We start from the raw sequence: 26,654 nt of genomic DNA on the forward strand, positions 1-26,654 counted from the left end.
TGTTTTACTTGCTTCGCTTAAGTAAACTCTCTTGTGAGGTCCTGACACTTGGCCCTTGTGTAAACAGGAAGAGAGTTTTTTTTTTTTTTTTTTTTCACATTACACATATCATCATCACAGGAACTGATGTTTTTGTCCTTATGTGCACTGACTTCTTACTGCATTATCTAAACTTTGAGACGATGGAAAATGGTCATTATAGATTATGATGATGCACAGTTTCCCAGTAATGACATGATGCCGAAATGAATAGGAAAGCTGGAGTGCTGTATAAATGTGACTTTCATCGCACGTAGTCGGTCACAGCTGGGCAACTGTAACTCTTCAAACCTGATTAAGATTGAGAATAAGAGACTTTAAAATGACCCTTTTGGGGGAAAAACAGCCACATATGTCTGCACTCTCTTTGCAGTCATTCTTAGCTCTCAACAGTATTTTGAGAAGCTGACCTTCCTCCTGTTGGAAATTCATAAAATATAAACCAGATGAGATGGGAGATTCAAATAAAACATACAAATAAATTAATGATGAATAGTCTAACATTAGCTGACAAGTGCTGTAGGCTCAAATAGTGTTTGTTTTAGAAAAAAAAAGCTCTTTTGTCTCTATCCTGAAATCTGAAAACCTTTTTTTGAAGCTTCAGAGCTTCGCACGTTCACCCCTCACTAGTTATTTCAGTCGCCCAGGGTAAGAAAGCGCCCAGAAAAAAACACATATTTTGATAAAGTCAGCAGCAGAAACATCCCTTATATGGATGTAACAGATTTCCTTTACTTGGACCAGATGGAAATGCTATGTAATTTGGAATACTACGGAGCGAAATGGACTTCATTTCTATCCAAAACAAACTTTTGGATCCCCTATTCTACATTTCAGGGAAGTTTGTGCATAGCAGAGTGCTTAGTCACCGCATAACTCCCTTTGTCTCTGCGTCGGCAATACAAACCCCTAAAACCCCTTAAAAAGACCCCTCATTTCCCACAGCTCTCAAGGTCTTAATGTTAGGAAGTATAAATAGCTACAGGAAAGCGGCGCTGGCTTGTGTGGGAGTACTTTAATTGTACTCATTTAAAAGTTCAAGATGTTTGCAAAGCGCGGTCTGGTGCGAAAACACCATTCTTAAAGAAAATCGGACATAAATGAGTGTTTATTGCAGACTTGTCCACTCCTGTACGCGTGAGAGATGAAGAGCAGACTGAATTGGAGGAGAGAAGTGTGCCAGCATTAATCTGAGCGAGAGTCAAAGAAAAAAAAGGAGCTGGCCGTTTCCCCAAGGAGAAGTGATAAACCGTTTGGCAGGAAAGGCCTCGCAAATGACTAAATTTCTTCTTACCCTCGCAAGTTTATTTTTGCCACTGAAGGCTCTATGGAGCATCTTTTGTTGACCCTGCGGCGTGAATCAGGAAAGGCCAGTTTGCATTTGCGCTCCTCGGGGAGTTTGGCCTCAATCTCTGCCTCGCGTCACAGTCCGAGCATCAGTCCTAACGCAGCGCTCGGTTCAGGCAGCGGCTCTTCACTGATCTCAACAGATGAAGCCAGTAACTTTGTGGTGCTGTTCACTGGAAAGTAATGTAAATAGGAAGCTGGAGCCGTATATCAAGATAAAGGAAAGAATCTAGATTAGAAGGAGTGAGGCTTTCCCAGGAAAAGTCCAAGATCGCAGTAATAAAACCCACTCCTCCTCTGTCAAAGGGATGTTTGCTCTCTGTGTGTTTATACATATCTTTTATTGTATTTTCAAGGGACATTCCACTGGTCAGAAAATCCCCTCCAACTGTCCCCAGGAGGTGAAAGGCCCTTGTGCAGACAGTTTTCCTGTTGCCATACCAAAGTTCATCTGGTGCTGGGGCAGCGTTGGAGCTGCAGCTCCTTGGGGATTCCTGGAAGTGTATGCAGGCATGTCTCGTGAGGATTAAGAGGAGAGAGGTTGTGTTGAGCTAAGAGCTCAAAACCGCTTTTGCATTCACTGAAGTCACCAGGGTAGAAAGTAAAGGGGAAAGTATGTTCACGTTTGGGTGTGGGGTCACGTTTAAAAAGTAGCAACGAATTTGATCTGGTTTATGCTCACAGTATGAAAACGAAACAGAAGTTGCTATTAAAACTATAATAACACTTTGAAGAAGAAGGTCAATTTACATGGTTTAAAACGGGTTCAATTCTGTCCCAGGAAACCTTTTGAAAACCACATTAGCAAATTTAGGATGAGATGAACTGATGTGAAGTGAAAACGTGTCCAATTTTCAAATACATTGGAAATTCTGTTTTGTAAATCATGGGCACTGCATCCTCCACGTTAAAGAGGGGAGGAATCATCCATCTTCCGATGGGGAGACAGTTCCAAAACTGCATTTTGGAATCACGGTTAATACTCACTGACTGCGTTTACATGCAGTCAATAACCCTTTTAAAACCCGAATATTGGCAATAACCCGAATTTGCACGGCCATGTAAACACCAATTTGAATAACCCGAATTTGCTCATATTCCAGTTTTTAAAAACCCGAATATGACCCCTGGGTTACTCCTTTTTCTAATCAGAATATTCGGTCATGTAAACGCCAAACGGGATATCCCGATCAAACGGAACATGAATTCTGCGCATGCTCTGTTCACAAGGAATCCTGGTCTTTTGAGTCCAGGAAGTTCTTCTAAACACGGAGAAACGCAAGACCAGATCACTTTTGGAGTGAGGAGGAGACTAATCACTTCATAAATGTAATGAAGGATATGAACGTTTTGGCATTTGTAGACGGTAGAAAGTACGGGGATAGCAAGATTCACAAGAAGGTGAGCGAAAAGTTGCGCAAAGCAGCATTTGTTTTGATTTAGATACAGGAAGAAGAAGTGGAAATGACGTCATCAAATTCTCCGCGCGTCGCTGTTTTGATTCAGATATCCCAAATGATGAATTACCATGTAAACAGGGATAACCCTGTTTGCTCACACATGTAAACGGAATATTCTGAATGTTTCAGTAACCGGAATATTAGCAATAACCCGAATTTTGACTGCATGTAAACGTAGTCACTGTTAATACTCACTGATTTGTATCAGTTTTGATATCCATATGCTGTTGTCTTTGTAATGTCTTGTTCAGTGAAGATCTTGTTTATTTCAGCAATACGATACCAAATCACATCCTGCACACACTATAACAGCATGGTTTTTCTGTAAAAGTCTCGGTAAAACGCTGGTCTACCGTCACTCATTGAAAACATTTGGTGCAATAAAAAGTATGACAAAAATGGACTGAGCCTTTCAGCTGTAACGAATGGAAAACTTTCATCTCTCAGAACGACCCAAACGGTGTTGTTAAGAGAGGAGGTGAAAAAGAAACTCCTCTTTTTTCTTTTTTGAATTGTGTTACTGACACCATGTTTTTTTTTCCAAAAGGAGGGGGGGATTTTACGTTTTTAACAGTTTAACAACTTATTTTTGCAAATGGGGTACAAAATTCTATCCATGTTAAGAGGTTTGCAAAGTGCTATCCATGTTTATTATGACTCCTTGGTTAAATAAGTGTTGATAAAAGTTTTTGAAAAGTTTGGAAAAGGCTCCTAACCTTACTTCTGCGGGTGTTATTTTATTTTCTGCCTCAACCTGGTACCTCTATGTTAGCTGGTTATTTGTCAGCATTTATACTTTGAATGAACTCCTTTTACCCTGTTGACTAAATTTAGTTTTGATCTTTCACTATTTCAGAGCCTGGATGAGCTGGATGATGACGACACAGGGGAGAAGAACAGGAAAGACGAGGAAGAGCTGGTTCAGGCCAACACTTTCCAGAATGAGTCCATGACAGCCGACCCTGTCACCGGCCACCTACTGGTAAGACGTGGCAGCACTCGGGGGTAGTACGTCTTCCACTTTATTTGTTACAGATTGTTTCACTAGAGCTGCCAAACAGAGGCACTGTTGCACAGAGAGACGCCAGCAGAGCTCCTCAGCTGAATTTGTGTGAAAATCTGCAGCGGTGCAAAACTTCGAGATGACACGGGATTCAATTATGACTAACAAGTTTACTCTAAACCAAAAACAAACATGCCAAATGCTGTTATATCTACCTGCTGTCCATGTGTTCATAAGTGCCACCATTTTTAGAAATAAAGTCTAAAGAATAAAATAAAAAGGAACAATCTGTTACGTGGTCAAAATTGAAAAGGATATTTTTTCAATGTATTCGCCCAATTTCTTTGTGCATTTGTGCAATTTCTTCGTGCATTTGTGCAATTACTTTGTGCATTTCTTTGATTGCGCTTTTTAATCATTTGAGAAGTAAATATACTAGTGGTTGTAGTGTTGCATGGAGAAGCTGTCTATTTAAATTTAAATTTTAAATTTAAATCCTCTTCATGATGCTACAGACATTTTCAATAAGCGACAGATCTGAGCTGCAGGGAGGCCAGTGATGTGCAAACTCCTAGTTTATTTAGCCACACTGCTGTCCAAGCTGCTGAATGAGTCGGTGGTCGTCCAAATGAAATAACCATAACTCGATGGAAGGATTTGTCTCGCTAAAAGCTTTGATTCCGCATTAATGATTTGTTCATACTTTTCACAGGCACTTATGCTCTTTCACACCATCAAACGCACCAGCAAAAACTATCATTGCTATACTGTATGTGATGTTTAGAGTGTCGCCGGAGGGCTCAAGCATTCCTCACATCCAGCAGCAGTCTATGCTTGCCTTTTACGTACAGAAACGCCCTCTTTTCACTACGTTATCCACTAAAGATTTTGAAAGACCCAAGTTCTGTAATTCAATATTTGTAACCTGATCAATGATTTTCTGATAAAGCTGGTCACAAAATGTTTTTTTCAGTACAGGTGCACTGGTCGCCCCCAGCCAGGGGCCAGAATACCTCTCTGGAAATGGGATTTGTAGGATTTCTTTTTTCTTTTTTTTTCACAACTGAGAAATGAGTCTTTTAGCACAAGATGAATAATGGTCCGCAGTGTTCCCAGACAAACGGCCGCATGGCTGCGTGGAGCTCGGGCTCAACAGAGTGAAGAGCCACATTCATCAAACTTCATTTGGAAGCCATTGTTCAGGTCTGCTTTTTGTTTAAGGTGTCTGGTTCTCAAGAGCGTACGACACAATGAACATTTTAATCTGGCCAAGTAATACTGTGTTTATGTAAAGGGACTGAACTCTTGCAGACAGACTGTGGTTCCTCCAAATAAATCTTGCACAAGCTGCAAAATGAAAACATAAGATGAATTAGCAAAAATCTAATTAAGATTTATTTGTATTATTATTTAGACCAGGAGAGTAGTTATTTTAAAGCCACTTCAAATGCATATTTAGAGATTTTCGAGAAGAAACCAGACCAGAGTGGGTTTGAAACGCCTCCAGATGCGTAACAGTGATGGCAAAACCTGCTATTAGACTTTTGAAGAATTAAAAAAAGACTAATCTGGCTGACATGAAAAGTGGTATTTGAGAGAACATCAGACGTCTCTGGTGCTCTGCAACAACTCTCCGCTGGATTGCGGATGAAGCCGGGAGTCTCATTCCAGATGGATTGGCTGTTGTGCATCAGCAGACTTATTTTGTTTTGGTCTGAAACTGTCAGAGGTTGTTTACGCAAACTGAAAGCTTGTGTATGAAATGCGTACACAAATGTCATTCTAACAGGGAGATTGTGACAGCACCTGCTGAGATGTGGCCTTTAAAAAAAAAAAAAAAGGAGAGGGGGGGTTTAGCGTTCACAGTTTTACATATCTGCATGAAATATGTGTACACAAACAGAAAACAGCTCAGTGCATGTAGCTTTTGTAGCTTTGCCTCACATCTGGTTTGGTAGAGAGCAGATCTTCGGCCCATCATCGGAGGAGTAAATGCCCCCTGAATCTAATCTTACCACCTCTATATTAACTCTAACACATCCCAGATGTGGCTGTGCAGGATCTTCTCATCAAATGTCTCACTGTAACTCCTATAAAAGATATATTTTTATTCTGCTGGTGTTCTGTGCCAGCTTGCTTAGAAATAGAAGTAATACAGTCTTGTATTAGTTGTCAGACATCTATAAAAACATATTGTGTTTTTTCTTTTCTTTTCTTTTTTTGAATAAAAAAATAACTATTCCTCTCAGGCTCCATTTATCATCAGGAGACGAGCCCTGGCAAGTGTACTGAAATACAGCGCTGGTCTACTAGCTGGTATGAAGTTGTCTAGACGAGAAATGTTTTCAAAAGAAATCTAGTTTAACATTTTGAATTGCCAACTGGCTAATACCTATCTGTCCAGGTGCGTTTTCCAATAAAAACAGCTGCTTAAGACATGATGGAAGCTCCATCTGAGATGACAGAGTATAAAGTTATGAAATTACACCTTTGTTCCCCCCACATGTTCCAGTGTACATTCAGTTCAGTGTTCTTTATCAGAGTGTGCATAAACAGTTGCGCTCCATGTGTATCTGATAAGTGCAGGCTCTGATGCCTCTCTGCAGGCATGTGGTCCTGGTTTTCAGGCCTTGCCTCCCTCTGGTATGAGAGTTCTACCAGGAAACCTGTTTCAGTGATCCAGCAGGCAGAAACATATGCAACATTCTTCAGGATCATATGCTTTTATTGTGGCGCCAGGTCTCTGTCCGCCTCACCTTCACCTGGAGAAAATAAACGGCTGAACTTCTAAATTTAGTGGGGTTCTTTTTTGCTTTTTGTTTTTTTGGATAAGCCTCATCTGCATTTTTAATCATCCCCCCTCAGTTCGAACACCATCTGATGCAGAGCGTATTTGGCTCACAACAAGGGAATTGCTCATGTGACATTTCCTTCGGGAGCAGCAGCTGCTCTGCTTCCTGAAACAATATTTGATCACATTCACACCTCTGTTGATTCAGGATTTCGAGGATTACCGATATACGAGCCGGTTAAAGCACACCAGAGCTATCCTCGACGGGAACAAAAAAGCAGCTGATTGATGAGAGACGAAACAATACTTGAAACATGAACGCTAAAATATACTGTAACGGTCACCTTCAATTTCTCCCAGTCTGGCATATTTACATTTATTTCCACAACTGGCCTCAAACTGTACAGCAATAAGGCAGTATAGGTATAATCTTAGCCTAAAATGATCACGAGGAACATGTAGAGAGCAGGAATAAATGCCACAATGAATTTCCAAATGCTTTCACTTAAAACATGCACGTTCCTTCCTTTTACTTTCACAAGATACTGGAGTTATCTGCTCGCCCAGAAGCCATTGTGCATCTTTAAAATGCCAGGCGTGCATTTCATTTGAGCATTTCCCTCATGGAGTTATTGAATGCCTCCAGTAAAATTGTGATCTTTATCGGGAGTGTGAGTGGCGTGCTGTTTGACAACTAGATGGAATGCCGAAGATCGCAAACCTTTGGAGATCTTTGAATTTAATGAGCTGTCAACTCATAAAAGATTGACCACGCCAGGTCATCTGTCCAAGCTAGACAGGAGAGTTTAACTGCACATTTAAAGTTATGTGGTGTGCTATAAAAAGAGAACAGAGACGTCCATCAAAAAGAATTTTCCCTGTCGTTTTTTTTTCTTTTTTTTTTTTTTACATATTTGTTTCTCTGTTTTCCCAGAAACTCTTGAGCTCTACTGCGGGGGTTTATAGACACTGTCAGCTAAGATTAAACTTGATAAATAAAGTTACAGAGGCTTTTATTGTGTGCTGTGAAGTAGCAGCACACAAATTGCACCTTTGTCTCGCAGATTCTTACCTCAGGCAGATGGTGCACAGTGTGAGATCCTGAAAGGTGCTGTGGCGGGTTTTCTAGAAACATGTGATTTTCCTTCTTTTTTGGCTACACATCAGTGGCCGGGGGATGGAGTTAGTCTATTTATACCCCGAGTTAGGACTGGGTGGTTTACCAACTTTTTAATTCGGTCAGTCTGTGTTTTTTATCACCCATGGTGAAGCCACGCCCCCTCGTTTCCCTCTCTACCTGTCAGTAGGAAGTTAGTTGCACAGTCATTTACAGCTTCTCTTTGGCTTTTTAGACTTTGGATTTGGATTTTGGATCAGTGCTTTTTTCTTTTTCAACAAAGCAACTGTCACTGAATATAAGTTCATTTTAAGAGAACCGCTCTGTAATCATGAACCCTCACTTTGGCTTTTTGCCTCTGATAAGTTACAGGTTCATTACTTAAAATCAGGTTACTTAAAAATACAGCTTAAATTAGAATCTCAGTTATCAATATTATAATAGTATATTCAATAAAATATACAGTACAGACCAAATGTTTGGATACACCTTCTCATTCAAACAAATGGAGAAGTGTGTCAAAACTTTTGGTCTGTAGTGTGTGTGTGTGTGTGTGTGTGTGTGTGTGTGTGTGTGTGTGTGTGTGTGTGTGTGTGTGTGTGTGTGTGTGTGTGTGTGTGTGTGTGTGTGTGTGTGTGTGTGTGTGTGTGTGTGTGTGTGTGTGTGTGTGTGTGTGTGTGTGTACGTGTGTGTGTGTGTGTACGTGTGTGTGTGTGTACGTGTACATATATATTTAGTTAGTTAGATAAATATGATTCACAATTTGGTTGTATTTTTGTAATGCATGTTCATTATTATCGAAAGTCTGCTTGTTTTCAAGTCTGCTTGTTTTCATCTTCTGCTTAAAAACTGCTTTAATCATTATCGAAATGACCTGGCTGTGACCGTGTTTGTAGATTAGAGCAGTTTAAGGACATACTTCCTACAAGTTCCTGTCAAATCTGCGATAACTCACGAACCGTCTGAACCAGACTGGCTAATCGGTTTTGGAACAATCAAACGTTTTAACAAGGCTATGTACCTTAAAATAGTGAAAGGGAAAGATCTACAGCCGACACTTTTAGTTTCTGCTCCTTAAGTGGATGAAGTGGACAACTGATAAACCGGTAAACCAGAAGTCAAGTAGGTGTGACTGATTGGGTTTTAATAGGTGTCTTAATTCAGTCAGTGTGTTCATTAATGGTTTTTTTTCTTTCAGATGTGACAAAACATAGGAGGCAATTAGATTTTATATTACTCATGAAAATTTTTTTTTTTTTTTTTTGTCAGAAACCGATTTTCTGAATATGTTTTAATCCAGAGGTCATGCGTTCTAAAACTCCTGATTTCCTCATATTTTGCAGACATTTTCTAAACTAAGTTCCTGGTTAGATGTCTAATATTCATTGAACTTCATGGGTTCCCTCCCTGGCTGCATGTGGCCTGCCGTAAACTTGTAGAGCAGCACCATCTGTCTGCCTGAGACTAAATCCATGTCTGTGAGCAAAGATCTCCAACAGTCATGAGACACGTTTTTTCTTTCTAATTGTCACATGGGCCTGATTCTTCGACGTATTATTATATACCGCAATACACAGTGTTGCTACATGCTGCCGTCTTACTCGCCTCTACCCTTGCAAACTGTAGGTAGAAGAGGTTTGTTCTGCAGGTAGAGGACAGTTCGTCAGTAAGATGGAGAGACTGCTGTTTGCAAAGAGTGATGCTAAAGCCGAGCTCTGACTGATAGATTGTGGCAGAATCTCGACTCCTCAATCAAACCAGGAACCGTTTACTTCACAGGACCTCAGGAAAGAGGAGATGGGTTTTCATCTCAGATCCCGTGAGACACTTCTTTTTTTTCTTTTCTTTTTTTTGATGAAGCCCTATTTCACCAACGGCATTTATACTGGAGCATCACTTCTGTATACATCTAAACAACCTGTAGATCAAATAATAATGGAAGAAAAAATAAGATCCACCTCCATGTTGCAAAACAAAATTGCCTTTCAGCACTTGAGGCTACAGAGCTCCCAGTGAACTATTAGATGCAACAAAGCTCATCTGTATCAGCTCAGCAGCCTCCGTTCCTAAACTTTCATGCACAACCTAGAGGCTTTCTAGAAATGCTACTCCTGATACATTTCTCTCATGTTGCAGATCTCTACTGTTTTGTGTTGACTTACTAAGCTAAATGGCATCTATAAGCATTGTTGATTCAGTAAAAAAATAATGGGATTTTTCTTTTTTCTCTCTTCTCTCTTCAGGAGACCCCCAGATCTGGAAGTAGTCGCCACAAAAGGTGAGATCTTCACTAAAAATAGATTTTCCAGCATCAATACGAGGAGAAAACAGACCGATCTGGTTTAGAAACAGCAGATAGATTTGTTAAATGCCTGATCACGTTTCCTCTGAAGTGATTTCAGAGCCTCGCTGTTGGTTTTTCCTTCAGTGCTGCTCCTTTCTTGCTGTTATGTTTCAAGTCTTGAACAGTAGTCGATATACCTGCAGCTGTGACACGCGGTTCAGGCCGTCACTTCCCTGCTGAAGTTTGAATGGAGTGTTGGAGGTAATAGACTGTTTTGAAAAGTAAAAACATGGATAATTCCTGTGGTGTTTTCAGTTCACAAAAAAGTCAAATGACCCACAAATTGGTCTATTTGGGCCGACATTTATATTTTACAGTCTGCGTTTCAGCAACCACAACATTGTGCTTAACGAAGAAGTCGTGTTTACTGTACGTTTCATGTGATATTTTCCAAAGACGAACCCTTTCTCCTTTATTTTTCACCCAGTTATCATGCCTCATCGTGTAGTTGTTTTACGTTATTTGCATCCCAAGTGAGCTGTTGCGGCCGAATAGATTCGGCCGCAACAACCAGCTGACATTCAGTCTGTTCACGTGATTCCGGCTGCTGCTCCCGTCAGCCGCTCCGGCTGCACTTGGATGCTCTGCAGTTCAGCAACCTGCCAGGTGGAAAGAGCAGCCACATCTCTCTCTAATTCATCCTTTTAAACTAAACATCTAAGCAAGTTGTCTTCTCAGTGCACTTGTTTTGCTATTAGAAGTGTTTTGAATAAGCATCTTTGAGTTGCGTTTTGATTTATTTTGATATATATATATATATGGTTCCAGGTTTGAAAGGGTCATTTATTCATGCGTACACCATGTCCTGGTGGTTTTAACGGTTCATATTTTGCAGCACTTACACACAATGTCCTATAAAGCAATATTACAGAAAAGCAAATATATAGCACTAAGCATTATTTAATTTTTAGTTTTTTCATTTTTTCATTATTTAGTTTACTTTTATGTTTAGAAACAGCTGTTTTACATGTCAAAGGGGGACATTAAGTATTGCGAATGTTTGTTTAAATGTTTAAAACTTCCTCACAGAAACCCGCTCCAGAAACTGCATAAGTCAACATTAGAAGTGGATTCAAACATTTCTACAAAGTCGTCCTAAGACATGAACGGATATTGCTCAAAATTCTTGCACAACGGTTAAGTGTGTTTGTGAACCACTTCAAATACTGGCAACAGTAGAAAAGTTCAGTCCCATTATTTTCTTTTTGATGCCTGGGTTTTGGGTATCGGTTCATTGTTAGCATTGTAACTACTGTCATTGTTGTACGTCCTAGCTCACTGACTCAGATTACACTTCTTCTAAAGGATAAACACACACAATCTTTTGACAGAACTGATGTCTCTCAGAAATATAGATTATCAGAGGTTCACTTTTGTGCAAAAAGGCTACACCTACAATTTCTAAAGAGAATACAGGGATCATTCATCTTAATATCAGTTCAAACGTCTTATATTAGTGGCTGTGGAACGGGTAGCGGACACGTTTGGAAAGGAAAGGTTAACTCTGACCAGTCCCTTATTTTTCCCCTTTAAATCATATATTTTGTTGAATTTAAACATTTGATATGTTTTCTGTCTTCTTTCACGAATCATATGTGGGTTTATGAGATTTGCAAATCAATGCATTTGTTGTGCGTTTGACGCAGCATCCCAACCGTTTTTTAATAAGGGTTGTATAATGTTATAATAATCCCAGCAGTCACTGAGACGACTGAGGATGACTTCAGGTCTGGATGGAAACACATTTCCTCACTGTTTTGAGTAATGGTATGTATCAGCGTTAGGCAGGTTGTAAATCAGTTTTCTGCTCTCTGTGGTGGAGCTTTGACAGAAGATTTGGTTTGTTCTGTATTGATTATTGAGTGTGTGGAGAGTAGCTGTTATACCTGTGGCGGCTGCTGTCACTGGCTCTCCTGTTTGTGCTTCTCCTTCCTGCTGAGGCTCCCAAGAGCGTTTGATTGGCTCAGTCAGACTCTCCTCCAGACCTCGCCCTGCAGGGCGCTAATGGGCCGCAGTGTGATATTTAGTCTGGAGGCCATGGATGTTTAAGCTTGGCTTCAGCACCTGCTGTGCATCCTGTAGTACCAGTGTGTGGGGGTGTGTGTCCCAGGGACATCAGCTAACGATGTAGACGCACAAGATGTGCCGTTGTATTATGTAAATTTGAAACGTATGCAAGTGCGTGCATGGCAAAACACTTTGCACGTGTCCTTGTGGCTGTGTTCGTTCTGATAAACCAAGTGCATCCTTGAAAAGGCACAATGAGAGGGACAAATGAAACACAGTTCATCTTAGTGTAGGCAGCGTCAAGGAGAGCGCTTCAAGGACTCTCTCTTGATCAAAAGCAATGACCACTGCAATGTTTGGCTCTCTGCAGGAAGGAGCAAAAATAAACTCCTGCTTCTGCAAACGCTGACGTACACGACAACATGGCCACCGCATCTATGTGACGAATCAGACTGTAGCCTCGGCAGTTCAAAAAAGGAAAGATAAAGACCCAATTTAAATGCAAACAGGCAGCAATTCAAGGTTTGAATATTTAAACATTTATTGCTATTTGGCAATTTATTTTCTAGTTTTCAAATCGGATGAATTGATGCTGTTTGGCAATCTTCCAATTACAGATGATCCCTAAAGTGTTAGCAGGAAAATTAGGAATTGCTGAACATAAATCTCCAAACTGTAAAAGTTCAGCATCATAATTAATTGTAAACGGAAAAAAGACAACCACTGGGACATTTTACCAGACCCAGAAGAAGACTATTGAAAGTAGTAATTTAATAACTGTCATACAAATAATTAACATAAACAATTACTCCTCTTGCTGTTCATTTTATGCTTCTATTATAGTCCTAATTAATCATTTATGAGTACATTCACACTTGATAAAGAAGTGGGGATCGGGGTTTTGGGGTTATATGTTGTCTTAGACGAGTTGTCAGTCAAAACGTATCCCCTACTTGAAATGACTGATACCAGATGTAGCTACAGTGTCTGGAGAACGTCATTGAAATGACTTGTTCAAATAATCTTCTGAAGTTCAACAGTTCGTGGAAGTGATTCTCCTCTCCGGTGCCACTAAAATGCATGACATGAAGTTACTGTACAGTGATGGAAATGTGTTTATTAATTGCAACAAGTTGGTAATTTACAACAGTGTGGGGGGGAAACACTGCAAAATAATTGGGATTGATAGTATTATTATATTAGTATTATATGTTATAAGCTGAATCCATTTCCACTAGACTGATTCATGATCAGTTAAATGTGAGTCTAATAAAAGTTGCTGTGCGAAGTGTCACACAAATAACCAGAATTCATCAGAGCAGTCATTCAGGAACACCAGAAACATGACAGGAAGACGACTGCTGGTACTGAGGAAGATGTTTCTCTACAGATTAGTGATGCTGATGCAGTCATCGACTATAAAATGGTTGAATCACCTCAAACGGGGCCTCTGCAGAGGCAAATTGCTAGTAATTATTGAATTTAAATCAATTAAAGAAAACAATCAAGACATCAGTGATTATCATGACAGAAGTAACAGAGGGAGAGTTTCATTGGGACAGCAGCCGCCGGGATGTCCACGACTGCTGCCGGAAGAGCTGCCGACCCGCGGGACCTGCACCAGGGAAGTGGGTCAGTCGGTCAACAGTTCTGCTTGTTATCACCGGAGGAAAGGGCATCTGTCTCGACCTCTCTTGATCCAGATAGCAGTGGGGGAGAGAGCTGGGCCTACTTTGAAATGTGCAGTTCCACATCAGTCGGGACTTGCAGAGTTTGCCTTTGGTGAAATACACCTGTTTTGCGTCTGAAAGTAGCTTAAGATTCATCATCCTGCTGCGGCATGACATTTCTGTCCTTTCTTTTTCACAAGGGATGGTCCAGTGTATCCTACGCTGAAGACAAATTAGAAAGGACGCATTGAAGCAGCTTTGGTTTGCATTTACAGAGATCAGATATCTAATGGTTGGGAACTTCCAGATTGTTCTCAGACCCCCAAAAAAACAAAAGTTGCTATCTAGACATTACTAAATCCTGATCTCTGCAGCTGATGAACACTTAAACCTTAAAAAAAAAAACAACAGAGAGAAGGAAATATGGAAACAACCACTGAACTGAAACGTTTGTCATTTTTGGAATAACTGAAATAAGCTGGTGGGATATTTGAGGTATAAGTTTTAAAATTCTTAAGGGAAATTCAAACTGATGCATCTGTAGTTGCTGTTATTACGTCAACTGACAAACTGAGTGTTTTCAAAGTTATTTGTTATGTGGTAGATGTGCAAGATTATTTGAATAAAACAAAAAAAGCAAATAATTGTGATGTTATGACAGCTCTGTGGCTTTCTAACTGTGGCCACCACAATCTCTGTTAAAGTACTTTGTAAAATTGTCTGATAATGAGGACATCATATCTGGCAGGTCTTGAAAAGAGTGCAGATGGTACAAATGAGTATTTTGTTCTCGGTCTTGCCAGCAGCTTCCTGTCTATTTCAGCTGTAGAAATATGCCAACAGCCCCCTTCAGCAAGCTCAGTGAAGCCTGCAGACTCCCCGGTAATTCGATTCTCCGTCAGGGAGATTTTATAAACGTGTCATAGTCTGCTACTATCAGGGCATGGAAGTTGCAGCCGTCGCGGTGTGCAGGGATAGCAGTTCTGTCCAAGTTTCCACATCAATAATTGTACGAATAAGGTCAGTAAGGAAAATAAACTGCGCAGGAATATTCGTTACCAGCTGCCTCGGTCTCTAAGCAGCAAGTGAAAATGAAAAGGAGATAAGGTTAATGTTCTGCTCGAGCTGCTTTCAAAAACCTTGAAATCCTTTTTTTTTTTTTTTTCCCAGCACCCTAAGAACAGGGACGCACATTTACCAATGCCATTTCTGAGCCTATTTGAAGTTGTAATACATAAATAGTTTCTTCATCAAAATCCCTTTTGAACCATAGTTGCACATTCTTGCTGGTCTCTTTGTCATTAAAGGACTAAAGGCGGAGGAGTGTTAATAATGCTTTCCTAATTGAAAGGGCAAACCCATGCAAGATATTCCCACCTGTTCTTTTGATGACGGCTGTCCCATTGAAGTTTGTTCATGTGGTTAGTATTCGTGCCTTCAAAAAGCCTCTGTGTGAACACAGCCCTGGACGTTTTGATTAGAGAACTGAAACATAAATGTCAGTGCTGTTACAACTCGTGACTAATTTGAAGTTCAGGGAATATTTAACTCGTACCGGGTTGTGCTTGAATTGTGTTTGCTTGTTGCAGCTCTGCCGGACCGGGTGCCGAGGACGAGGTCGGCGGGAACAGCAGGCAGCGGCACAGCCGTCATGGCAGAGATGGGGAAGCTGGAGTACCTGGAAGTCTGGAGAAAAGGTTGGAGGAGCTGGAGAAGGTACGTAGACCCAGGTGTTACAGCGGGTTGCTGGTTACATTTTCATCACCTGAGCACAAGTAAATGTGGAGGTGTTTTACAGGAGTATGCTGTCACTGTATCACTAAATGTTAGTTTTTTTCATTATCTGAGTTCATGAAATCCAACCTTAAAGGACACATATAAGCAAAGTCATCTTTTCTGTAAAGGTGTGGAGTTTCAGTGTCTGAAAGGACACTGAATCACTCTTTATCTCCTCACATGACCACCAAACACATCTTCAAATTGTGCTGCATTCGCTGTACTTCACAACTGGGTGGAGGAAACACCAAATTGTGATCCGCTGTAGTTTGCTTAACTTGAGAAGGAATGAAATAATACTTTAAAAGTGCTCTGTTTCGGGATTAGCAAATCTGACGTCCTATTGCCTTGTTTTTTTCTTCCCAGTTAGAAGGTTGTGTGATTATACAGTCTGCAGTGTTTTAAAAATGTGGGAAAACACAAGAACATGTCTCACATCATGATCGTGCCCAAGAAAAGGGTTATGGTTAGGGTCAGTCCCAACTGTCCTTGGCAGAAACAGATAAGAGAGAGTTATTTTCCTTCAGTCTAAGGTGCAATAGTGTGAACTAGGTCCTGTAAGCTCTTCAAACGTAATAATGTGCATCAGGGGTTGCATGAAAGTGCAACGCTTAACACTGATCCCCAAAACGCAGGTGGAGTTAAGTTGAAAAACGAAGGCGTGGTTCAGTCTCTGTGGTATTTTCCCCAAAACAAGTCACAACCCTTCATTAACGCACCAGGAAATGTTGGGAACTTGTGGAAAAAAAGGACATAATACGTCTTCTTTAAGATAGGTTATTTCTTCCATGGACATAAAGGCAGTTAAATGTCAGCATCTGCTCGGAGGCCGGGCTGGATTGTGCTCTAGATGAATATCAACACGCGTGTTGGCAGGTTGCTTTGCCGTCCTGCTGGGTGAAGGTCAGCACCCGTTGTTCTTGAGAAACCTCCAAGTCTTTTGCTGTCAAACACTCAATATTTACTGAACATCTGGCAACTATATCTCTGACTTTTTCTGGTTCTTTCTCTTAATCAGACGTCCAGCTGTAATAAATAAGATTTAAGGTTTTGTAGGTGAATTCTTATCTTTGAATTGAACTCAAGACTAAATATAACATACAATAAACTAAAATGTACAACTTACTCCAGGTTAAAGTGCTTTTTTTCCCCTGAAATATTTGAAAATGTAGACGAGTCTGTTAATTTACTCAAATTGTAAGTTCATACATATTGTTTTGTGAATATTATGTCAATACAATAACATAATTGTGTTTTAGTGCACCGAGAGCCACCGGATTCTTAGAGAATATTTGGAGGCTTAATAAAAAACATAATTCAGTCTTTTTTGCAGCTGCCAAAGTTCTGATCTTCTGTCTGGAAACTGCAGTTTTGCTCCAGCAGATTTTTTTTTGCCTATGATGTTGAAGACATGACCTTTAACGGTGCAGATATGTCTTTTCCTTCTAAACCGCCGCTATCAGACACTCGACCTCGCTGCTCCCACTGCAAAAACTGGGCTCAGAATCAAATGTTACTTGGGTGGCTTTGGGGAGAAAAAAAAAACAAAGGTTTTTAAAGCGAATAGTGCCGTGACCCAGCTGATTTGAGCCTGAGGTGTTTCTTTGGGTCAAATGGGACTAAAAATGCTTTTTGAAATGGTATTTCACACTATTATTTATGTGCAGGCTCGTCCTTCCAGTTTGATACAGACGGTCAGACATGTCAGATATGGTCAGACATATGAGATTGGTCTCAGCTAAACCTCTTAGAGACCAGGATGCAACCTTTTGTCCTTAGACAATACTGAGTCCATCTGCTCTCTAAAACTAAGTAACCTCGGCTCAGATGGAAAGAGGAGCTGTGTCTCATCAACCGGTGATCGATTTAGATTGAAGAAGCAAGCCTCGTTTCAATTTGTTTAAAACAACTACAAGAGATGTTTTTGTTTAGGTTCCCTCGAGAGGAAATTCAATAGGGATTAAAACTTGCATCTATATTTAGAAACCAAGATCAATCATCTAGAAAGCATCTTTAGAGTCATGTGATATTTTCCGTAATAAGTCATTGTGGAGTGGGAGGTGGGGAAGACATAAATTACAACATTGTGGCATTCATTATTGAATAAAAACTAAGCAAAAATGTGGAAGCAGTGTGTGGAAGACGAAGTCTGCCATTACTCCTTCCACGGGAATTATTAGAGGATTATTAGAGCCCAGGTACGGGTAATGAGAAGCACTTGATACATTTATCATCACAGATTTTGAGCAGCAGTGTAAAATCAGTTTTGGTAATCTGCAGCATTCAGGCGTTTGCTAACACAGTGCCATGGAGGAAGGACATCAGTAATGATCTTAGAGAAGCAGTTGCTGCTTATCATCAGTTTGGGAAGGTTTATATGATCTATACAGTATAGAAAAAGAATTTGAAATGGAGCATCTGAACAAGCATTCAGGAAAAATGTCTTTTGGACAGACAGAAGTGGAGATGTTGAGCCTTAATGCACAGCACCATATTTGATAAAGGCTAAACCCAGTAAATCAGCACAAAGACCTCATACCTGCTCTCAAGCACGGTAGTGGACGCTTCATGATTTGTATCAAAGCACCTTGCAGTTAATGAGTGGACCTGGCCAATGTTGTAAAGAAGATGAACCAAATTACCCCATAGTAATGTTTGTGACGAGTTATTCCTGCTCAAGATGGTTGAGCAAGCTCCTAAATTATGGGATGTTCTTAGTTTTTCACACACTCCCTCTGTATGTTGGCGTAGTCATTTACATAAATGACATGGTGTAATATGGCATGTGCTGTGGGGTCATCAGAGGCTGTATATACCTCATCGTATAAACTTTAGAAAGAACACATCATATACTTCCTTTTAGACATGACTCCATGTCTATTTAAGTGTTTTTTTTCTTCCCTACTCTCCCCTGACTATTGATTAGTATAAAAAACAATTTAAGTTGTACCTGCTACATAAAGAAAACTGAGCTAAAAAGGAGGAACCCTGCTGATTTTTATTTTCATCATGAAGAAATAGCAATTACTCTGATGTGTTTATACTTTGCACCCAGTCTTTTAGTCTGTCAGGAGGGAACCACATCCCATTTATGTCACTCCAGCTGCGAGAGAAGGGGCACAATAAAACACTGGCTTTGAAGGAGCATGAAAGTCCTTTAACGTTTTGTTCTCCTGCGACCTTTTTTGATTTAATATTATGGATTTAAAAGCAGCCGTGTAAGTGAGACGTAGAAAATTACAAACTTTATAGTGTATCTATAGTTGTGACAAGACTCTCCATAGCCAGTACTTAGGATAAAATAATTGACATAAATGTCGGCAGATGATGGATCAGTTACAGATAAAGGCCATATGTTCTATAGTGTTCGATTGAATAAGAGTCTTAACAACCAGCAGACCATCATGCAGCAGTTTTCCTCTCCTCCATTTCCCATCCATTTCTCCGTATGTCAGTGTGGTTTTCCTTCCAGCAGACCAATGCTCGTCATCAATGCCTCTTTCCTCAACTCCTTCAGCGAAGGTCCAGCACTAAAAGTACCTCAGTAGTGGTTTTCTTAAAGGAGTAATTCAAGCATTGACGCTTTAAATCTCCTGATTCTTTTTTTCATCGAGGGAACTCTGAGTTTTTAAGAATGTGCTCTGCAGTGTGACGGCAACCACAGACATACAGCCAGAACTGTTTTTGCAGATGATTTCTTGTCCTTTTTGGCTGTTTGTTTCAGGCCCTTGTTTCTTCGGAAGATCCATCGCAGCATCCCAGGCCAGACGTTTCCACAGAAAACTTGATATTTCCACCTCAGAATGTAGTTTTCATTTGCTAGAATCACCACAAATGACTTCCAGAGAAACTTGAGAATGCACAAAGACCAAAGCTTTCGGTCGTTAAATCTGTTGTCGGATGAGATCATATTGAATTGATTGGGAACAGCTCAAAGAAAGAAAATTGCTCTAGATAAATCAAAATATTATTCCATTCATTCCATTAATGAATAATATTGTGTTTGTACAGAAGTTAAGCCCCCCCTCATGTTGTAATTCATGTGTTTTATGTGTTTTCAGGAGCTCTACATGGAGCGTCAGGAGACCGCCAGGTTGCTGAAGGCCCACCAGGACAAAGATGATCTCATCGGGAAGCTGAAGGAGGAAATCGACTTGTTGAACAGAGTGAGTGCAGCATACATGCAATTCTGCATGTAATGTGTGGGTGGATGGTTGGGTTTGTAAGCAATCATCTGGCATTTCACTCAAGTTGTGCGTCATAAATATGAGCTTTTTAATTGTGGAGAAGAAATTGGACAGTGAAAAATCTTATTTTTGGAACTGTATATTTGATAAAAGTAAAGATATTTATTGTACCTCTAGATTTAAACGCTATGTTAACAGGTTTACTTAGATGTTACACCCTAAGTTAGTACTTTGAGGCACTTTATGTAGCAATACCGCTCCAGATCATACATGGTCACGCATCGCTAGAATATTCACGAGTCAGCATGCCAACGTTGACCCCCATTTTTCTTGTTTTTCTTTTGTTCATCACTCCTCAATTAAAGGTATGTTTTTGGATGTGAGAGGGCGGTGCTGGTAGTGAAGCAGTCTATTTACCCTCGCTGCTCGAGGCTTATCCGACCTTCAGTCTGACTGGGGTCAGACCATCATTTACCTTTTTGAGATCTATTTCTCACGAAGGGACACAAATCAAGTCTGTCGAGTTTCAGAAGGATCTTTCTTGAACTCGCGTGAATTTATTTTTCGTTGTTGATTTTCTAACAAAGAGGAGGTTGTTGGAGTTGGAGCTGATGGATGTGGAACAAGCGACGCTTTTGTTGCCAAGTGTTGTCAAGTCCTTTGATCGAGTCCAGCAGAAAGGGCAAAGTGGAACTTAAAGTAAAGGGAAAGGATGCAGCACGGTGGACCAGTCACAGCTCTTTCAGTCTGCGTTGCTTCAAAATGTAGTCAGAAAATGCTGAGGGTGCACATCAGCTACGCGTTGCTGGAGAGCCTCTGCGTTGCGACGCCCACGATTCAATGCAACGAATCAAGTTGTGCATTTGTTAATGGACAAGGGAAGTGAGAGGTGTAGACCTTTTTATGCTAGGATTTGTTCAAAACGTGAGATAAGAAGATATAACACTGGTAAAGTCATGAATTAGTGAAAGGATCAGGCTGGCAGAGCTACAGTTTAAATACTTTAAATATTTTAAAGTGTAATATCTTACCAATTGTACCTTTTTTTTTTTTATGTATGTATGTGTGTATATATATATATATATATATATACATATATATATATATATGTATGTACTCAAACAGTACAAATAGATAAAAAGATAGATAACAACATTTATGTGCAAGTCAAAAAGTGGTCTGAATTAGATTAAAACTTTCAATTCAAGTTTTCAAAATAAAGCTTGACCTTCTCCTTTCTGTGTCATTTCACATTTTGTAAAATACAGCCACAGAGTTGGCAAAATGATCACCAAATTACAAGATTCCTAACTTCACCCAATCAGCGTTGCATTGTCAGCGTACGGCTGGTGGCAGGCGAAGATTACAATCAGCCACCGTTCAGAGCAAAGACTTTTATTTCACCGCTGAACTCCTCCCCCAAAAGGTAGTTTTGAAGTTAACTGTACAAAAATAGGATGCAGCTTACTCTTCTCTATTAAATTAATCTGCAATCAGGCAAATGTTTTGATCAGTAGCAGACCGATATGTCTCAACATGTTATTCTAAAGGTCACACTTAAATGTTTCCACCTTTCCACACATCAGTGTTGAATAATTAGTTATTAGAGCCATAAGTGATGACTTCACAGTTGACGTAGCCTTGATTAAAATCCTTTTACTACTCGTAAAGGTCAGTAGTAAAGACAGAGCCGTCCTCATAATTGAGTCCTTCTGCTGTTTCCTGGAAGTTCCTATGTACGCAGGACAGACAGGAAAACCTGACGTGATTGTACGAATTCAGTTTGCAGTCAGATTTGATTGTTTTTAATTACATTTTCAGATCAACTTCGGAAAAACATGATTTTTATTTTTAAGTGATGAGGTAAACCCATCCTCTTTATGTCACAGCAGAGAGAGAAACCTGTAGAGGAACAATAGCTATAGCACTTAGGACAACAGCTTAATTAATACTTAAAACATTAACATCCCTATTGCAGATGCCCATTTTCGTGGCGGTAACAAAGCTTTAGAGGATAAAGTAAGTGGAATTGCTGTTGATGGATGATCACACAGTTGAGGACAGAGGTTTTAGGAGAAGAAAAATGCCATCTGAGTCACCTTTTTCCTTCATGACTAACATACAACCTGCTGAAAGCCAATCTCAGCACAGAAATCATTGGAACAACAATCAGTTCTTCTCAGTTGGCTTCCAAGTGCACAAATACCTCTGTCCAGTCGCTTGGAACGCCTTAGATTTACCCAAGGTTTTAGTTGCACCTAAAGATAACGTATTTGATCTATGTCTTGATCTGTAGCTCAGGAATGTTAAGGTTCAAACACATTTAAGCTGGCAAAGCTAAAGTATACTGAAGATAACGTTATTTATTTATGTTTATAGAGAAGGAAATCAGTGAAGACAGGAATGCAACAAAAAGTGCTGCTGCTGCATGATTGGGTTTTGCGACAATTTCTGCCAAATAATGTCACACTGAAAGGAACCGACAGTCGGGGGGTCATGTGTGTTTTTCGTGTGACTTCATGGTTTAGGGTCTTGTTTCCTCCTCAGGTTGCAGTCAACTGGTCTGAGTGAATTTGTCATCCTTTTTTTCAATTCCTACTTTGCTTGCAGCCTTTCAAAGGTTACCTGGATAACAGGGCTGATGGTGAAACCCATCAGTTTTTTTATTTATTTATTTTTTTAAATCTTAAAACAGCATCATGTCTGAAATCCTCTCTGTCCCCTGAGAAACAGATCAAAGGTAAACAGATCAGTCTCAAGCAACAAACACAGCGCTCAGTGATGCTCAGGTTTTTAGCAACACGTTGAGTAAATGTTATTATCCGGACACTCTTGTTGTTATGATAGAGACTACACGGGTCATCTGCAAACACAAAGGACGCAACATTGCAGGAGGCATCGGTCCGATAGCATCATGAAGACGGGCGTCTGGTCATAGCAGAGGTGCTTTATGTGAGTCCATAGCAAGAGGCGGGAGAATATCTTTGAAAAAGGCTGCTGTGGGCTCTGATGTCAAACAAGCGATAATAGCTGATTCAGTCAGCATCTCAGCAGAGGGAGATTGAGCCTTCAGTAACTGTGGAAGTTTATTTGGGAGACATAGGGGGAAAATGATGAAGCTCAGCTGGTGGATGTGTATCTTCTCCTTGATGAAGTTTGCAGAGTTTAGCTCCCTGACCAAGTGTTGTTATTGATGCTGATTAGATCACCTATCACATGTCAAAGAAAGAGATGTTTAGAATGTAAAATGGGAATCCTGCATAACTTATTTTTGTCTTTGCGCCTTAAACTCTTACATTTTCATGACCGTAGCTTTGTGTTAGGCCTTTACCATCTTCTAGGGAAAATGTAGGACGTAGATGTTTAGGAAAAACCTCACGAGGAGTTTTCATGGTGATTGTTGAATTGTGGTTCAACAGAATTATTAAATTCTGTTGAAAAGATTGCTAATAATTTAACCAAAGCAAACTAAAGTGTGTCCTGTAATCGCCATCACAGGTGTCTTCAATCTTCAGTCTGTCAGTCTAACCAATTAAGTCTGTTTAAAGCCTGACGAGATAAGAGAGAAAATGACAGGCGAGCATGTTAAAGGTAAAGGCCAGAAGGGCATCTCCAAGCCGCTTCATGTTCCCGTGACTGCAGTTGTCATTTTTATCCTGATTTATCCTGATGTAAAATATGATTGTTAATCAAGGAGTCCAGAACAACTTCTAAAGAGATTTAAGGTGAAATCTAAGGTCAAGTTACATCAGTGTCAGATAAATGGACAGATGAACCAAAATGATCAGCTCACAAATGACATCAGCTCTGATCACAGATGAAGCATTCAAATAAAAACAACATTGTAGCTCCTACAAATCATGGAGGAGGCTCGGTTATTACTGCGCCTGGGACAGGGTGTTTTTAAAGCTCCGCAGATACAATGAAATGCCAAATATCTCGAGGTGTTCTGGAGTGAAATCTGCTGCCCAGTGTCAGACAGCTTGGTCTGAGTCATGGGTCCTCATCCGGGCCATTTTTTAAATATTTTTTTTTTGTTTTGATCATGTTTAAACACAATTCAATAATGTCTTTAGTGTTCACTATAAATAAGTACAATTCTACTGTAATCTGGGGGATCCTGGTCCTCGGGGGCCGCCGTCCTGCAGGATTCAGCTGTTTCCTTGCAAGCACACCCCTGATTCAAGTTAGTGGATAATTTATCTTCTTCACAAGTCTGTTAATGCCACAGCCATTTGCATCATGGTGTGTTGAAACAGGGAAACGTCTAAAACCTGCAGGACAGCAGCCTCAAAGAGCCAGAACGGCCCATCGAACGAACGAAGACCTTCCACAGAGAACAGAGACGGCACGCTGAATAGAAACTCATGGCTTCCTAAGCGTGACTTCTTACATTCTTGTCAGGGTTGTTCAGCTCATTCTCAACAACTCCTGATGGAGGAAACTGAGAATGTGGAGTATCCGTTGGATGAAATGGCACTGGTGCAACTTGGAGCACATCTCATTTGCTGCTAATTGATGCCATTCTGACTCTAATTTGTTGTCATCAAGGCAGCCTGACTGAAACGGGGAAAAGTTGCGGCGAGAAATGCTCATTATAACTCTCAGGCTAACAGCCCATAGCCCCGTCAGGGACCTCAGAGGTGTAGAGGCAAAGTGTTGAATATTCATGTGGCCGGATGTTTGGCAGAAGCTGCTAACCACGGCGTCTCCCCTCTCCCCTCCTCTCCTCGCAGGACCTGGACGACATCGAGGACGAGAACGAGCAGCTCAAACAGGAGAACAAGACTCTGCTGAAAGTAGTGGGCCAGTTGACGAGGTAGAAACGTTCTGCGGGACCCAGACGAGACACAGCACCCCTCCCAGTCCTGTGTGGGGTCCAGTCCAGCAGCGTGGCCTCTTATGTGTTTGTATGCCTTTGTCGGAGGTGAGACTCTAAAGCGGTCATCCGTAGAGGCTCACGGCCTTAATAAAAAAAATAAAATAAAAAAAATACTTTTCCATTTGTTGTGAGAGCTCAGCTGAGTGTCGGGGATCGTATGTCATCTTATATATATTTAATGTAAATGTACTGTATATAGGCCATTTAGGTTGTTAATTTGTTTGATCTCTGATAAAGTCTTTACAAAAAAAGAACATACATTGAATGTAAGTGCTGCAAAAAAAACGAGCACGCAAAAACTTGTTTGGAGGCTAAAATATATTCACTTTCACTCTGTGCACACAACAGTAACAGCAAATAGAGCAGGAAAGATCTCCGGTGTTGCAATGTTTGAATTGTCTACTGTCCAGGAGCACTTGCACCAAGTTGAACACTTTAACTGCGACAGTACCAGCAGCCAAAGTGAGCGTAGTGCCTTGCAATGCACGTGAGACTTTTTTTGTACTTTTTTCTTTCTTCTTTCTTGAAATGGTTAAAGCCTGGCGCTTTATTAATGAACACTTAATCAAGATCTCTTACTTCTATTAACTTCTTGATACATTTCAATCCAACAGGAACATGTGGAAATCAGAATAGAGAACGTTTTAGATATAAACACTATAAGCAAGGAAGAAGTAGCAGCCAGGTTATATGAATGATGTGCTTTATGCATTATAATGTTTTATTGCTGTCAGAGAGGAAATGCTTTAGGGATGTTTACAGGTTATTCACTAGATGTTGAGCTGCTCTGTTTAAAGCCTCTAAATGTGTGGAAGGAGCTGCAGAACTGCAATTTCTTGTATTATAACCAAATGAACTGAAAGAACATATTATTTGTTTACTCAAGGGAACAGGCTTGGCTGGTTGCAGCATTTTTTCCATCTGTATTTAGATCACTTTCTTCCAGCGAGGAGTTATGTGGCGAGCTCCTCCGCTGTGCCAGATAATCTTTAGTCAGTCGTATATTTGCATTTTTTGGGGTAAAGATCAGCCCCTCGCAGACAGACATCACAGACCTCTCTCTCTTTCCATTACATTATGCATGTAGAGAAGATTAAGTCATTTAATAAAAGTTTGATTATCTCTCTCCTCAGCTGACTCGCTTGTGTTCATTAAGACTAATTTGATGTGATGATACCATGCCACTGAGTCGGTAATGCAATGTGACGGTGGTTGAGTGGGGGGGTTTGGTTGCTTCTCCCAGCTCTCAGTGCACACACACACACACACACACACACACAGTTGATGGGGATTCAACATGTCAATCACCAGCCTGACTGCAGCTAGGACATGAAACTTCCATCTACGCCACGCGCAGCGTATTATGCTCCTGAAACGCATTAATCCCCTCACCTAGTGACAGAGCGAGGAGGGAGGAATCTTTATCGGACTAATGTTCGCTAAATTTCCAGATAATGGCCCCTTTCAGTGGGTGGAAAATGCAAAATGCTAGAGGCTCTCTCCATAATAATCCCTATTAGCATTTTTATGGAAAGTTGTAGGTTTGTCATTTTGCATAGTCGCAGAGGGCAAAGACAATTCATTTCTGGGTTTGCTCTGTCACAATAAGCCTCATTCTGTCAGCAGCATCTTCGAGGCAGACTTTTAGGAACCATCAGGATCCTTTCAATCCCATCCTTGTTCTGCACATCACAGGTTTCAGTAACTGCCAAATAGTTTGTAAGCACATTTCTTTCTTTTTTTCTTTTTTTTGATAGCTCTGCAAGAAAATTTCTTGGCATCAGCAACTTTTGAGATGTATTTTGGCAAAAAGGAGTTAATGCTCCGACCATCTTGTTATCAATATTCCACACGGGGTTTGTCAGCATTTCATTTTTCAAATAGTCGTTTGTAATGTCTTTGAGGGGATTATGAAAAATGTGTCCTGTTTCGTATCCAAAAATAATGTGCTTTGTGTTTTCCACATTAAAAATGCAATGAAATCCTTTCTGAGACCTCTATGAGATGACTTAATGCTGGAAAAACTGCTCA

At 40.4% G+C, this 26,654-nt stretch overlaps 1 protein-coding gene across 2 annotated transcripts in view; it reads left to right on the forward strand.

Annotated features, from left to right (window-relative positions):
* Nucleotides 1-25,755, forward strand: part of pawr (PRKC, apoptosis, WT1, regulator) — a 75,328-nt gene extending 49,573 nt beyond the window's left edge. For both annotated transcript variants that reach the window (XM_061714248.1, XM_061714249.1), the window contains exons 3-7: nucleotides 3,703-3,828; nucleotides 10,001-10,035; nucleotides 15,368-15,494; nucleotides 19,616-19,720; nucleotides 24,478-25,755. In XM_061714248.1, the coding sequence (XP_061570232.1) occupies nucleotides 3,703-3,828; nucleotides 10,001-10,035; nucleotides 15,368-15,494; nucleotides 19,616-19,720; nucleotides 24,478-24,564 (480 nt within the window). In that variant the 3' untranslated portion in view covers nucleotides 24,565-25,755. The remainder of the gene's footprint in view (nucleotides 1-3,702; nucleotides 3,829-10,000; nucleotides 10,036-15,367; nucleotides 15,495-19,615; nucleotides 19,721-24,477) is intronic.
* The last annotated feature ends 899 nt before the right edge of the window (nucleotides 25,756-26,654 follow it).

Source organism: Cololabis saira, chromosome 23, assembly GCF_033807715.1.
Source record: "Cololabis saira isolate AMF1-May2022 chromosome 23, fColSai1.1, whole genome shotgun sequence".
Taxonomy (NCBI): Eukaryota; Metazoa; Chordata; class Actinopteri; order Beloniformes; family Belonidae; genus Cololabis; species Cololabis saira.